The sequence below is a fragment of the Parus major genome, chromosome 19 (genome assembly GCF_001522545.3).
Source record: "Parus major isolate Abel chromosome 19, Parus_major1.1, whole genome shotgun sequence".
Lineage (NCBI taxonomy): Eukaryota > Metazoa > Chordata > Aves > Passeriformes > Paridae > Parus > Parus major.
The window spans coordinates 679251-693548 of NC_031787.1; the positions used below are offsets into that span (position 1 = coordinate 679251).

Below are 14298 nucleotides of genomic sequence, written 5' to 3' on the forward strand. Positions count from 1 at the left end.
TCCAGCATTCCCAGTCCCAGCAGGATTCCAGCATTCCCAGTCCCAGCAGAGCTGCCCTGAGGGTCCCCCTGGGGTGCAGCCCCCTGCTCTCCCCTGATGGAGCAGCGTTTGGTGGGGCACAGACAGAAGGATTCTTTCCCCTTGGAATATTTGGAGTTTTGGCCCAGCCCTGGCAGTGCTCTGCCCCAGATCCCTTTGCTGAGCCCTCCCTGAGCCGGGGGAGCAGCTCGGGGTGAATCCCTGCCCATGGGGGACACACACAGCACCCTCAGGGCAGCCTCACCTCAGATCCCGCAGGGATCCAGGACATCTGGGGGGAGGATGGTCACTGCCAAATGGGAATTCCCACTTTTAGCCCCCATGAGATGTTTTTAGTTTGCCAGAGGCTCCCCCAGGTTGACATGGAAGGGCAGGAAGGTGCAGCCCTCATTAGGGATTCCCTTTGATTAGCACCGGCCTGGGGAGAGGCCTAAACCCACAGCACAGAAACTGCTGGGCCTGTCAGTTTGTGCTACAGCCGCAGAGCATTCTCTAATTAAAGGAAAACACCAAACCACCACTTCTCCGTGGTTTACTAAACTATTTCAAGTTAATTGAATGGGGCCTGGATTAACATTCCTGCTGTGTTTCTGTGGAGGTGGTGCCTGTCAGGGGGCCTATTCCTCTTAGCCCAGTTTAAGAACCATTAGAACCCAGCTGGGAAGTGGAGAGGCACAGGCAAAGACCAGCTCTCCTGCTTAAATCATTGCCCCAGAATTAGTCTGGGTCTAGTAAAGGCTGGGACCAGCAGAGGGAATTTCATCTCCAGGTTTGTTCTGGGATGGAAATGGTCTCTTTGCAGCCCAGCCCCAGCACTTCCCATCCCCAGAGCCGAGTGTGTCCCTGGGGATTCCTGGCTCTGGCTCCTGCGGGTTCCAGCCCCTGTCCCAGGTGTGTCCCTGGCCTCTTCCCCCTGCAGGCCAGCAAGGCCACCCTGGGATCACTCTTGTTTTACAGCTGAGCTGATAGGAAATGATCAGAAGTGTTATTCCAGCATTTAACTCTCTCAAGGAACAAGCTCTTCCCGCTGGGCCATTCCTGCTCAGAGCAGAAGAGCCTGGGCCAGGTTGGACACTACTGGGAATGGAGCTCTGCAGGCAAGGCAGACACAAATTTGGGACATTTCAGTGAGGGAGACTCAAGGAACTGAGGTAGGGATTCATTCCCTGCAGGAATTTTAAGTCAAGAAGGAAACTACAGGCTGCATTGGATCAGATCCTCTTTCCTTTCCAGATATCTCATGGGACAACATGGTCCAGCTTCAGGAGTCCCTCAGGAGCTGCACTGCTCAGTTCCTGGTGGTCTCCATAGCTCCCACTCCCAGCAGCACCTCGGCACAGTTTGTGTTCCACTGCTCACAGCAAATTATTCCAAGGCTCACAAGCTGCTCCATTGATTTCCCCTAATTATAAATCCTATAGAAAGTTTCCAGCTTGCCACAGTCCCCATTTTCCTCCCCTTGGAGTCAATAAAAGTTAAGAGTTGCTCCCGGGTTCCTGTCATTACCACAATAAAACCCAGAGTAATTGAAAAGTGAATCAGGGAGATTGCTGGCTTGGAGAGCAGGGATAATTGGAATTACTTGGGAGCCCAAGCAGAGCTTGTCCCTGCCTGCCCCGAGCTGGAGCCATCCTGGACACTCTGCCAGGCTGACACAGAGCTCAGGGACGATGGATGTCCTGCATGGAGTAAAACAGGAGCAAGGACCACGCTCCTGCCGAGAGACCAAAATTCACTGCATAAATTCACAGATTGACAGAATGTTTTGAGTTGGAAGGGACCCCCAAAGATCATTGAGTCCAACTCCTGTGAGCCAATGAGGGTGATTTTAAATCCCATCTGAGGTTGTTCCACTTCCTAAAAGATACAAATGACAACAAAACAATAAAAAAGATAATTTCTCTCTCTATTAGCATAACATTTGAGATGCAGAAGCAGCTGAGCATTTGTTGAGAGAACAATTCCTTCCCTCCAGACAGATTTTATCTGGTACAGGAAGACCCCAAACCCCTCAAGTCATTATTGCTGGCACAATTTGAGGATGAGCTGATCCCCAGAGTTGTGTTTGTGCTCCAGCCTGGAGCAGAAGCAGGAGGACAGAAGACTCTGCAAAAGCTTTTTGGTGGCAGAGCTGGGAGAGAGGGAGAGCAGCGAAGACTGAGAGGCTGAGAGAGCTGGGGAAGAGGAGGCTGTGCAGAGACCTTCCAGCACCTCCCAGGGTCTGCAGGGGACACGGGGAAGGCAGAGAGGGACCCTGCATCAGGAACTGGAGTGACAGGACACAGGGAATGGCTCCCAGTGCCAGAGGGCAGGGCTGGATGGGATTTTGGGCAGGAATTGTTCCCTGGCAGGGTGGGCAGGAGCTGGGGCTGCCCCTGGATCCCTGGCAGTGCCCAAGGCCAGGCTGGGACAGTGGGAGGTGTCCCTGCCATGGCAGGGGTGGCGCTGGATGGGCTTTAAGGTCTTTCCAAACCAACCCATCCTGGGATTCTCATCACTCCTGAGCTGCTCAGCCTGAGGTTTTCTCCCCTGATCACTGCTCATTGCAGAGGTACAGAATAATTCCTCTTCCAAGGGGTTAATGAAGGAGCCTAAGCACACTTTGTTGCAATGTTCCCATATATCCCTGTGTGTGCAGGCAGGTTTGCACACATCCATCTGGTTTTATCCAGCACACACAGAAACACCAATTCCTCCAATTCACTTATTTCCTGCACAGATCCCAGCCCTGCTGCAGGAAATGTGCAGGGAGGTGGGCAGCAGGGACCAGAGACCAAGTTCCCAGCTCAGTCCAGATGAAACCCATTTCTGTGAGCAGCAGGGATGATGGGTTTGGTGTTTCTGCTGTCCTTGTTCCTCAGGGATTCAGCTAAAAATAGTGAGCGCTCATTGTCACCAGTGGCTCCTTGGTGCCCAGTTCAAAGCTGGGCTGCAAATCCCCCTGGGATTTAATCACCAATTTCCATCCTGCTTTGTTGTGCATGAACAAATCTCACCAGCCCTGCTCTGCTGTCTTTATTGTTGAAAAGGGAGCAGCTGTGCTCTTCACATCCTGTTCCATGACAAAAAGCGTTTCTCCTGGCAACTGAAGGTGTGGAAATTTGGGATAATTCCTCTGGTTGCCTTGCAGCAGTGCTGGGGCTGTGGTTGGAGGTTTGCAAGGGGCAGTGAGGGGTTCCCAGCCCTCCTGGGCAGCTTCCTGCAGTGCTGATTGCATGGGGGTAAACCCAAGGATTTCTCACCCAACACCCCATCCTGCATTCCTTTGGAGTCACCATCCCAGGAATATCCAACCTGAAATTGAGCCCCTTCCTGGCTCCACCCATCCAGCAAACCCATAATCCCATCCCTGTGGTCACCTCCTGCCTGCAGGAGCAGCCCCTCAGCATGTGGTGACCCCACTCCACCCCACTGGGGCTGGTGTTCAACCTCTGCTGGAATTCTCTTCCAGTTCCTGGCTCACGGACGATTTCCCAAGGCCAATACAAATCTGGGGTCTGCTGTAGTTTGTGGGTTTGGTTTTTCTGCCTCCAGGGAATCAGAATCACAGAAAGTCTTGGGGTGGGAGCAACCTCAAAGCCCATCCAGTGCCACCCCTGCCACGTCAGGGACATCTCCCACTGTCCCAGGTGCTCCCAGCCCCATCCAGCCTGGCCTTGGGCACTGCCAGGGGTCCAGGGGTGCCACAGCTGCTCTGGGCACCTGTGCCAGGGCTCACCACCCTCCCAGAGAGCAATTCCTGCCCAATATCCCATCTAACCTCTGGCAGTGGGGAGCCATCCCCCCTTGTCCTGTCCTGTGTGGTCTCCAGCACGAAACAGGAGCTGACAGGGCCAAGAGCCATCACAGCACTCCCTGTTAGAGTGAAACCAACCCCAAAGAGCAAAACCCCACACTGAGCTGTTGAAATGAGGCTGATGAAACACAAGTTGGGGACTGTGGCATTGCTGGGTGTAACTGGGCTCTCTCCCACAGTTTGACATGCAGAGGATAACGCTGGAGGAGCTGAAGCATATCCTGTACCACGCCTTCCGCGACCACCTCACCATGAAGGACATCGAGAACATCATCATCAACGAGGAGGAGAGCTTGAATGAGAACTCTGGGAACTGCCAAACGGAGTTTGAAGGTGAGGGGGAAAGTCCCTGGGTTTCTGTTCAGTTCTCCTCTTCCTGTGTCTGTAAAACTCTCTGTGATCCGGGACAAGGGTGAGTGTTTAAGCCAGGCTGAATTTCCCCGACATCTCTGAGAGGGCAGCAGGCAGAAACACAAGGCAGAGGATGAAGATAGCCCAGTCCTTGGCCTGGCTAATGAATGGGATGCAGCAGCTCCATCCTCACCCTCACCTCTGTTAAACACTGCAGAGGAGCTAGAGGAGCACAGCTGAATTTTAAAAATCCTGCAGGAGGAGGCAGCAGCAACACTCTCTGAATCACACCAAGCAATGATTTTTGTGTTCCTCCTGGAGAGCAGCAGGGAGGGAGAGCTGTTTCTTCCTTGCCTGGAGCTGTTGGTGCCCACTGACCTGCTGATCCCTGGGGACAGGAACCAGCTGTCACTGCTGCAGGGTTTTGGGAGCTTGGCTGAACCATCCCAGAAAAAAACCGAGTCCCAGATCCTCAGCAGCTCATTTTGGAAGCTCCAGTTTCCAAAAGTGCAGCAGGAACAGCTTTTCTCGTGGGATGTTTTGGCATTGCTGGTGCCAGGCAGAACCTAGAAGCAAAACATCTTTTTTAAATGTTGGGAACACACACAAATCCAGCAGGGAATAAAGATCAGCCGAACTGTCAGCAATGGGACAAAGTTTTGCTCCAGGTGCCAGTGGCAGGGGACAGTTCTGGTGTCTGACAGCTCTGACAGGAGAATTTGTGCCAGGAAAGAATGGGCTGTGTCCCTGCAGCTCTCCAGGCTGCCAGGAATGACCCCCCAGTGCCTTCAGAGCTCCCAGTCCTCAACCACCAGGATCCCTACGGGACCCAGTAGCAGGAATAACATGGCAGGGAATGTGGCACTAAGGGACAGCTCTAAGCTGTCCTGGAGGGTCTCCCTGGGGGAGACTAATTAGACTCACTTCCAATTAGTGCACTGAAGGAGATGCCTTTTGGGGAGAATTCCTTGAGTTTAATTTAGGTGTTCCCTTGGGATGAATTGCACCCTAAAAGAACTTCCTTTTTCTTAGTTCACCTCCTCAAATAGCAATTCAAATATTTCTTTCAGCTCCCATCTATATTTAATGTATCATCCATCCCACTGAAGGGCCTTTAATCCTGGGGAGGAATGAAGCCAGGATGAGCCCTGGTGGTTCTCACTGAGATTTGGGGATCTCCTAGGGGAGACAGGAGCACCTTGGTGAAAGGGGGATCTCCACTCAGTGTCACCTCGGGGTGTGTTCTTGGATCCCCAAACCATTCTCCTCCTGTGGGCAGAGACATCCCCTTCTCTACAGGTGAGCTGGCTCAGCTCCTGAAGAGATTTCTGTCATACAATTATGCCATTATGTGATAATGAAGTCTTTATGACGATGAAATCTTCAGTATCAATGTGGATGACAGACCTTGTACCTCTCACCTCAGTTTATCCCAATTCAAATGTCTGTATTGCAGTCAGGGTTCCCTCAGCTCTCTCTGAACACTGAAGTCATTTGCAGGATGTCACATCCAGGGGAAGGACACGCCCAGGGCAGAGGCACAGTTCTGTCCTCAGCTTTATCTCTGTTTTTATCAGGGCTCAGGGTAGGACAGTGAATGCTGTGTGATTTCATGGGACACAGGGAAAGGACAGTTTGCAGCAGCACTGTGCTCCCAAAGATTTACAGTCCAGCATCCTTCCCTTGGTGCAGCACTCAGGACACAGAGCTGTGGCACAGCAGTGCCAGTGGCTACAGGGCTGCTGCTGCCTCAGGGGGGTTCCATCCTCATCCCTGACCCTCAAACCCACGGGATGCAGCCAGCAGCTCCTCCCTGCCCCCCCAGCCGGGCTGGGAATGACAAACGGAGCTGTAAAACCCAAAATAACTGCAGGCAGCCAGAGCGAGCCACCATCACTCACCTGTGGCAGGGCTGGGACACGGCCACTATAAATAAATACACTGCTCTGTCCTTGTGAGGAACTGCTTTCCTGCAGGGGAGAAAGCTGCCAGTGCTGGGAGCACATCCCAAAGCCACCCTGGGCATGGTGACCTGGAAACAGCCTGGCCCCATTAACCCCAGCTCCTGCTGCAGGAGCTCTGGGGGCAGTGCTCTGTGCCACTGAGGGAGCCTGGAGAAAAGGGGGATCAGGGGAAGTTCTGGCTCTGCACAAGTCCCTGCCAGGAGGGGACAGCCGGGGATCGGGCTCTGCTGCCAGGGAACAGGGACAGGAGGAGAGGGAGACCAAGACAGAGCCATGAGCTGGCTTTATTAAGTCACAGCACAAATTCCCACTGACAAGCTTAGTAAAAAGTAAAATTAAAGAAAACAAGTGCTAAAAATCCCAACTCTATCTGCTTTTTAGTTGCTGCTCTCACCTCTTTTGTCAATTATTCTGCAAGCATTCACTTGGAAAGGTTCTTAATAAATCTGATCTTGGTCAAGCACAGAAAACTTTAAAAAGTTTGGAAAAGTGATGCATGTACCATGGATATTCCTGGGAATTGTCACAGTGGGGGCCTGAGTGTCATCAGGGAGCACTTCTTGATTTTCCACTCCTTCCCAGTTGACCTGGATGAGCTGGAGGAATTCACACAAGGTCAATAATTGTTGTTAAAGAACTTTAGAGACAGCTTGGTTCAAACTGAAAGAGGGGAAGTTTGGTTCAGAGAGGATAAGAAAATGTTCCCTGTGAGGAGGGGGAGGCCCTGGCACAGGTGCCCCAGGTCACTTCCAACCCAACCTTTCTATGATTCCATCTTCACAAAAAGCTTAAAAGAAATACAAAGCTAATCCCGAATAGCCCTGTGAACATTTAAAGGGATTAAATGACGAGGGAGAGGAGGGAAGGGTTAGGAGGGACTGGGATGGGCTGGTTTGGGAGTCCTGGAAGGTTGGGTGGGTGTGATGCTCGGGAATGTCCCAGCAGGGAGTGGTGACAGTGAGCACAGAGGGTTCTGAAGAGAGCCCAGGAGCGTTCCTGAGCTGCTGCAGGAGGGAGCAGAGGGAACAGAGCCCGTGCCCCCTCTGACCGCCCGTCTTGTCCCGCAGTGCACGCCCAGAAGCAGAACCGCCAGACGTGCGTGCGCAAGAGCCTCATCTGCGCCTTCGCCATGGCCTTCATCATCAGCGTGATGCTGATCGCGGCCAACCAGATCCTGCGCAGCGGCATGGAGTAGTGCTGGCACGGCTGGAGAGGTCCTGGCACGGGATGGCAGCCATGCATGCGCACCCGGGAGAGCTCCCGCCCCGATCCCACGGCACCGACACGCGGGCACAGCCGGCGCCTGCGGCAGGAGCCTGAGCCAGCAGCGTGTCCTGTGAACCAACCACATCCTTTTGGCAGGGACATCAAAGGGCTGTTCTAATGCTTTAAAGGTTTTGTTTCCTAATGCAATAATCCCATATCCAGGAGTCCCGTATTATTGCTTCGAAACAGCAATGGCAGCGCGGAGGAGGCCGGGCTCTGGCGCTCTGCGCTTTGAAGGAGGCCCAGCCTCGGGACTCGTCCTTCCCGCAGGGCCCAGCCTGTCCCACGGAGCTCCCGCCGGGCCCACGCTCGCAGGAAGTCGATCGTAGCATTGCCACAAGCGAGTTCCTTTTGTTCCACGTGTTCCAGCTTCACTTTCCTTTTCCCTTATGACCATGCCATGGAGTTTACGGCATTAGAGGGGAGCTAGAGCATCCTTGTACAGTATTTTCTGATGAAAAAAGGGGAGAATTTGCCAGCACCATACAAAATGTCTATTTTTTGCTTCATCAACTCCACCTTTGACATGAGACTGTGGGGTAGCAGGAGTCTGTTGGCCATTTTTTTCTGACTGTGAATCAGGGCTTGAGGAGCACCACCTGGGCATTGCTGAACTTGTGCAAAGTCTTCCAAGGGACTCTGCCACCACCAGCGCCAGCTAAACTTCCCTCTCCTCGGGCCTTTCTGCATATTCAACATTTCCTCTCCAGCAGTTTTCCCCTTCTTCTTCATTGGTCTTCAAGAATTTTTCCCAGGTGAAAATCCTGAGGGAAGCTCTTCTCGAGCTTTCCTCCCCTGTCCTTGCTTGCACAATTGAATTGATTCCATTTCATGTGGCCTGCTCATGATCTGCAGTGAAACCTCCATGGCAGACATCATCCTGTGGGGGAGGTTTTATTTCCACCCGCATGGTAAAGTGTGGATTTGACCAGACAAGTTCTCCGTTCCCTCCCAGGACCCATCCCACCACCCCCATCCCATGGGCAGGCTCCAAAGGGGGAAAAGCCGAGTGCAGCAGGAGAAGGAGCCAGACCTGAGCCCACTCCTGTGTGTTTGAAGTGTGTCAGACTTCCAGGTCGGGGAGCGCTGGGTGCTTTTCCTGGAACACCTCTGACGGAGCAGCAAGGAGAAGATGGAAGGATGCAGAGCAGGGACACCACACGGGAAGTGCAAGGAGCCAGGATTGCTTGGGAATGTGTTTTTCCTTTAAAACTTGATACAAATCCGTGCATTTCCCTTTGGATGAACTGTGCCCCTGGGTGCCACACCAGGACAGAGGTGATCTCCTGCCCTCCTGGGAGCTTCTCCCAGCTGGTGATCGTGGAGTGCTCCAAGGGGGTTCCATGGAGGCACTCGGGTGTTGGAGTGGGGTGGCTGTGCTGGGAGAGCTCCAGGCACACCCAGGAGCCCTGAGATGTCGCTCCTGGAAGTGGAGGTGACTGTTCCCTGTGCCACAGAGGGTGGGGTGGCTCCCCTGGGGGTTGCACAGTCCCACACTGCAGCCATTGGCTTCCACTGGATCCATCCCCAACACCCATCCCAGCTCTTGCTTTTCCACCTGAGTGACAGCATTTACCTGCATTTTTGGCAGCCTTATTTAAAAGTCTGCTGCTCTTTGTCCTGTCTCCCACCACCCCTCTAAACTCAAGTCACTTTTAGGTGTCTCAGCTCCCACCTCCACCTTGTCCTGCCATTTTCCTGGTGTCCCCTCCATCCCAAAGACAACACCTTTTCCTCAACAGCTGAGTCGGTTTGTTCTGCCTTTCCCAAACACACAACTCCTGCATTTCTGTTCTACTGTGACCAACAGAGGTGAACTGCATTTTTTCCATAAAAAAAAAAAATTCTGTCTCCCAGAAGATGGAGAGATTTCCATTTGCTCCAGGGCAGCAGCAGAATATCTGTGGGATATTCTGGTGTGGGATTCTCGTGCTGGGGAGCCCAGACACGTTTTCTGTGCTGGGCATTACAGATAATGAGCTTGGAGACAATTCTAAGGAAACTCATCCCCATTTTTAGGTCTCAGGGGTCTGTGGAAAGGTGGCAGCTGTGGGAAAAGTCTGAATGTTCCTTGCCACAGAGGAATACTCATTTTGTCCCTGGGATGATGCTGGAGTGAGCATGGGAGGGGAGGGATGGGGGGAGGACAGGGCAGAGTTCTGCACTGAGCCCAAACCCACAACCCTAAACCAGGCATTTCCCCACATCTCCTCACCCACAAACCCCCAGCAGACTGCAGGCCCAGAAGCACCTCATGGACAATGATTGTCTGCATTCCCTGAAGCTTTCTGGAAAGTTCCAGAGTTCCTTTCTGCATGCTCCATAAACCCTTGTAAATACAGCCATTCTCCAGCCCAACCCTTCCCCGTGCAGCTCCATTTGTAAAACCAAACCTATAATGAATATATTGGTAAAAGCCATAGCCTGGTGTCAGTAGAGTTCATTGCACAACTCCCCACTGATTTTACTGGGTACAGGATTTTGGGGGCTTTGGGGTGTGATTTTTCTGTAGGGAACCTCACGTTTCCATCATGAATCAGGGTCATGTCTTGCCAGAGGTCTCCTTCTCCTTCCTCCATCTCCAGGCATCTTTAGTCAGTGACTTCTGGCAATGCAGGATGGATGAGGCCAAGTTATTCCATCCTTTCCTTCCCCACAACCTTCCCATCCAGCAGCATTGGATGTCTCCTACCTCCCTCCCTCCCTGGCTCCATTTATGTAATAACCATTTATCTCTTTTTTTTTTTTTTCTCTTCGACACAAGAGGGGAAAAATAGGGCTTTTTGCTGCTTTTACAGACAGGAGGTAAAAATAGAGCAGTAAAATTCTGATTGGAACCTGATGGCAAAAGCTGAGGGGGGAGAAAGCAGAAGAATCAAAGACATAAAAATAAAAACCCCACATCCCATACTTTAAGGAAAAAAAACCCTATTTAAGTGCTAATTAACATACTTTAAAAAATACCCAGACTGCAGCAGAGCTGTCAGAAAAAGCTCTAAACTTCTGCTCTTGCCAGTTCCAGGAGGATTGAAGTGTCTTTTCAGCCCTGCAGTTCTGGAGGAACAGGAGATTGCCATGGCAACCCTGGCTGTTCGTGACATGGGTGCCACCGTGACAGAGCACACGCCATCCCAGACTTCCAGGGATGGGCAAACAGCTCCCAGCAGTGGGACAGGGGCTTTTCATGGATTAGGAAATTATTAGGAATTCGTGAGCAGCTCTGGTGGCTTGGCCACAAAAACCCGTGTGCAATTAAGGGGTTGAGGTGCAGGGAAGGCTTCGAGAGGGACGTGGTGATTTCAGCCCGAGAGAGGCTTTGGTTCCATCCAGGAGGGACTGAGATCACTCAGCCTGAGCCCTTTCTGTCCTGGGCTTGCTGAGGTCACTTTGGGAAGGTTCTCCAGGTGGGGCTGGAGCTCTGCTGGGAAGGATTTGGGTTCCTGCTCCTGCACCCTGATCACCACTGAGCTTTAGCAGCGCTCGGATTCCCAGCTCCTGGAGGAGCCAGCAGGAGCACCAGCAGCCTCAGCAATGCTGAGATAGCCTGGAGGCCGTGGGGAGGTGAATTCCAGCAAAAGCTGCTAAGGAAGGAACACTGCTCACCTGTCAGGGTGACAGGAATCACTTCTGTCATTCCAGTTTGTCAGACCAAAGCCATTCCCGTGGGGCAGCCGTGAGGAGAGCGCAGCTGGGGAGTGTCCAGGCAGGACAGGGGCAGTGCCTTTGTCCTGTGCACGGCCAGGAGCTGGACACAGGTCCTTGTGGCTCCTTTCCAGCTCAGGATACTCTGTGATGGTGGTGCTGCTTCCCCTGGAGAGCCAGACCCTGCTCACAGCCAGGTTAGGGTTAGGTGTCACCTCCAGGGCCACCCACGAGTGCACCACTGAGGAGGAATTTCTGATCAGAAGCAATGGCAACATAACTGAAAGGTTTAAATTAGGAAAGCTTGGCTTTGTTAGGACCGTGATCCTCACGCTGTGAGAGATAATTAGATAGAGATATTAAAGAGACTTCACATGAAAATCCTTCGTGCTCGATTCCCCTATCCCCCAGTCACTGTCAGCACCTGGGACAGTGATCACAGAGCCCAGGTCCAGGGTGAGCAGGAGGGTGGGAGGGAGGAGGATCCCCAGCTCCTGTCCCTGCTCCCCTGTGAGCCTAAGCTGAATATCTGGGTGTAATCCAGTTCATTGGAGAGATTCCATCCTGGTTATCCAGAGGTTTCACCTGCTGGACATGTGCACTGGGAGGGCTGGATGTTGGCTGCTTTCATTCCAGCACCTTGGATACTCTTTAAACTGGGCCAAGTAAAGAGGGGTTTCAAATCCAGAACTAGGGTAGGAAGCAAGCAAAGCAAGCTGAGGTAGAAAACATTCCCAAAGCTGCCACTCTGGGTGGCTTAAACCCGTTTGGATGAGCTGAGTACCCACTGGTCCTTTCTTCCATTGAACCATAGGAATATTTTGTCCCCAAGTCCCACTCTGCATCCTCTGCCTGTTGCAGGAGAGGGAGACAGCTCCAGGGAGGGGCTCCATTCTCAGCCAGGGCCCTGAAAGCCGGGGGGATTCTCAGCTTTTCCCATGGAAAACTCATTCCCAGCACGTGCTGGGAGCTGCCAGGGCTGTCAGCACCCCGAGGTGACAGGAGCACAGCCCCTGTCAGCCCTGGATCAGCGAGGGGAGAAGCAGTGGGAGGAATTCCATTAGAATCCCTGAGAATGAAGTCCCTTATTTTACCCACCCCTGTAATCCATGATTTAGTTCCTGCTTTATGGATGAGCGTTTGAAAGAAGAAAAACCAACTCTTCTAAAATGAGAATCTGATGAAGTGTCTTTTTTTCTTGGCTCTGAATCACGCTTCCATTCCACTGATGAAGATGTACAGAACTTGCTGGGTTTCAATCTATTATTTTACCCTCCTTTGCTCTGACAGTACAATTACATTTCCCTGGCAGCACTTAAAACCTGTTCCTTTCCCAGGATTTTAATGCAGGAAAAGAAAAGTTTCACAACATTTCCATCTCTGCGTGTTGTTGGCTGTTCTCAGGATGGGGTCTGCATTTCTCCAGTTCAAGAAGGACATTTTAGTCAGCTCTAGGAAGTGCAAAAGCTTCACCAAGAGCAAGGCAGGTAGAAAATCTAACACCATTTTAATTGGAAGTGTGCTCCACTTACACCTTTCTGCTGGAAAACTGCTGTAATTTGGCATCTTCACTATGAAATAATTGCAGCCACAGAAGAGGGAGAGGGGAGAAAAAAGGAATCCTCTGGATCTAGAGGATCCTCTGGATCTAGAGCTTGATAATCGACAATTTGATGATGAAAGTACCACAGGGTTTTTCTAAATTATCTGTCAAGACAGAACAAAACATTTTGTAGCCTTGAAAACCATTGCCAAATGAAATTGTTATTTCCCACCCTGTTATTTCCCCAGCTGTTCCTGGCCTGTCTGTGGCAGCATCCCAAAGCAGCAGCTGGATCTGCCCCACTCTGGTGAGATCCATGCTCCAGCTTTCCTTTCCCAGCCGCTCCTGTGTCTCCATCAGCCACCCAGGAGACCTTGGCAAGCTCTGAGGTGGCTCCAGGAGCCCCTGCCTGGTGCCACCATCCCCTGGGCACATCCTGTCCCTCCTGGGGACAAGTCCAAAGGGTGCAGGTGGTGCTGCCAACACCAATCCCCCAATTCCTACCTCTGCTCCACTGCAGCCCCCAAGGCTGGGCTCACATCCCTGGGCAGCTCCTGCTCCCTCAGCTTCCTCTGGGCTGGGGCCCCAGGTCAATTAGAAATAACTCATTAGAGTTAATTGGCTTCAGGGAGAACAAGCCCAGGCCCCAGCCTGTTGCCATTTAATCCACAGCAGGGTCGAAGGACTCTGCACCTCCTGATTCCTCTCTAGGAAGTTCTCTGCTAATCCCTGTGTCTCCCTTTTGTTACCATCTAATGTTTTCCAGCCATTTCCTGTTCATTTCTAAACTCACTGGGGTTTTTTTGGCTCGTTAATAAAAGACATGGCTTTTTAATTGAAGACAAAAATTCACAAAGTCAGCAGCATAATAGTAAAAAAAAAAAATCAAACAAAAAAACCTTTGTACAAAATACTGTAAATATTAATATAAATTAACTGGGCATGCAACTGAAATAAATCCTATGTTATTGCAAGTTACCTGAGTGTATAAAGGAGTGTATAAAGGAAAACTGAATGCCATATGTATCAGCTGTTCCCTCTAACCAAACTCTACTGTAAATATATAATCTGTATAAAAAAATTTTAATTTTACCATTATTTATGCAATAGAAATAAAGTTTTTTTTTTCTTTTGATGAAGCTTTTTCTCCTCCTTTGAAGCAGTGATATTTATTCATACCCAAGTACAAGAGCAAAAGCAAGATTTGCATAAAATATTAGGACAGAGACCTTTTATTCCTTCTGAGAGATAAATGAACATTTGGGGGGGTTATTTTGCTTTGAAAATAGATTTACATATTTAAAAGCCTGTTACTCCAGAGTTAGCTCCTGGCTGCAGAAATGGGATCAGCAATTCCAGGTGCACAGGAATGCAGAGGGAGGGACTGAACTTCTCCTCTGGAAGGCAAAGCCACAACTGGTCAGGTCTCAGAGAGAAAGGTCAGCACTTGCTCAAAAAGCCCTTTTTAATACCTCCCACAGAGCCAGAGGCTGATCCCCGGGCTCAGGTGGGCTTGGGGCGCTGTCACTGTGGGAGGAGGATGTTGAGCACAGCTTTAATCCTGCCTCTGGTGCTGCCAAGGCCCAGATTAACACCCTCAGCTCTTCATTTCCCTGCAGCTTTTCCTGCACAGGAGCCAGCCCAGCACGTCCTGCTGGAGAAGGGACAGTGAGTTCCTGACTGACACCACCCCACCC

At 51.4% G+C, this 14298-nt stretch overlaps 1 protein-coding gene and 1 long non-coding RNA gene across 8 annotated transcripts in view; one reads left to right on the forward strand and one right to left on the reverse strand.

The window, feature by feature from the left end:
- The window catches only part of CALN1 (calneuron 1), an 89105-nt gene extending 75371 nt beyond the window's left edge, over window positions 1-13734 (forward strand). For all 7 annotated transcript variants that reach the window (XM_015646853.3, XM_033518909.1, XM_015646854.3 and 4 more), the window contains 2 exons: window positions 4015-4168; window positions 7218-13734. In XM_015646853.3, the coding sequence (XP_015502339.1) occupies window positions 4015-4168; window positions 7218-7345 (282 nt within the window). In that variant the 3' untranslated portion in view covers window positions 7346-13734. The remainder of the gene's footprint in view (window positions 1-4014; window positions 4169-7217) is intronic.
- Window positions 4063-7208, reverse strand: LOC117245289. Its single transcript, XR_004499846.1, has 2 exons — window positions 6653-7208; window positions 4063-4752 (listed from the first exon to the last, which is right to left on the reverse strand). It is a non-coding gene; the product is annotated as an uncharacterized LOC117245289 (long non-coding RNA).
- Window positions 13735-14298: the final 564 nt, after the last annotated feature.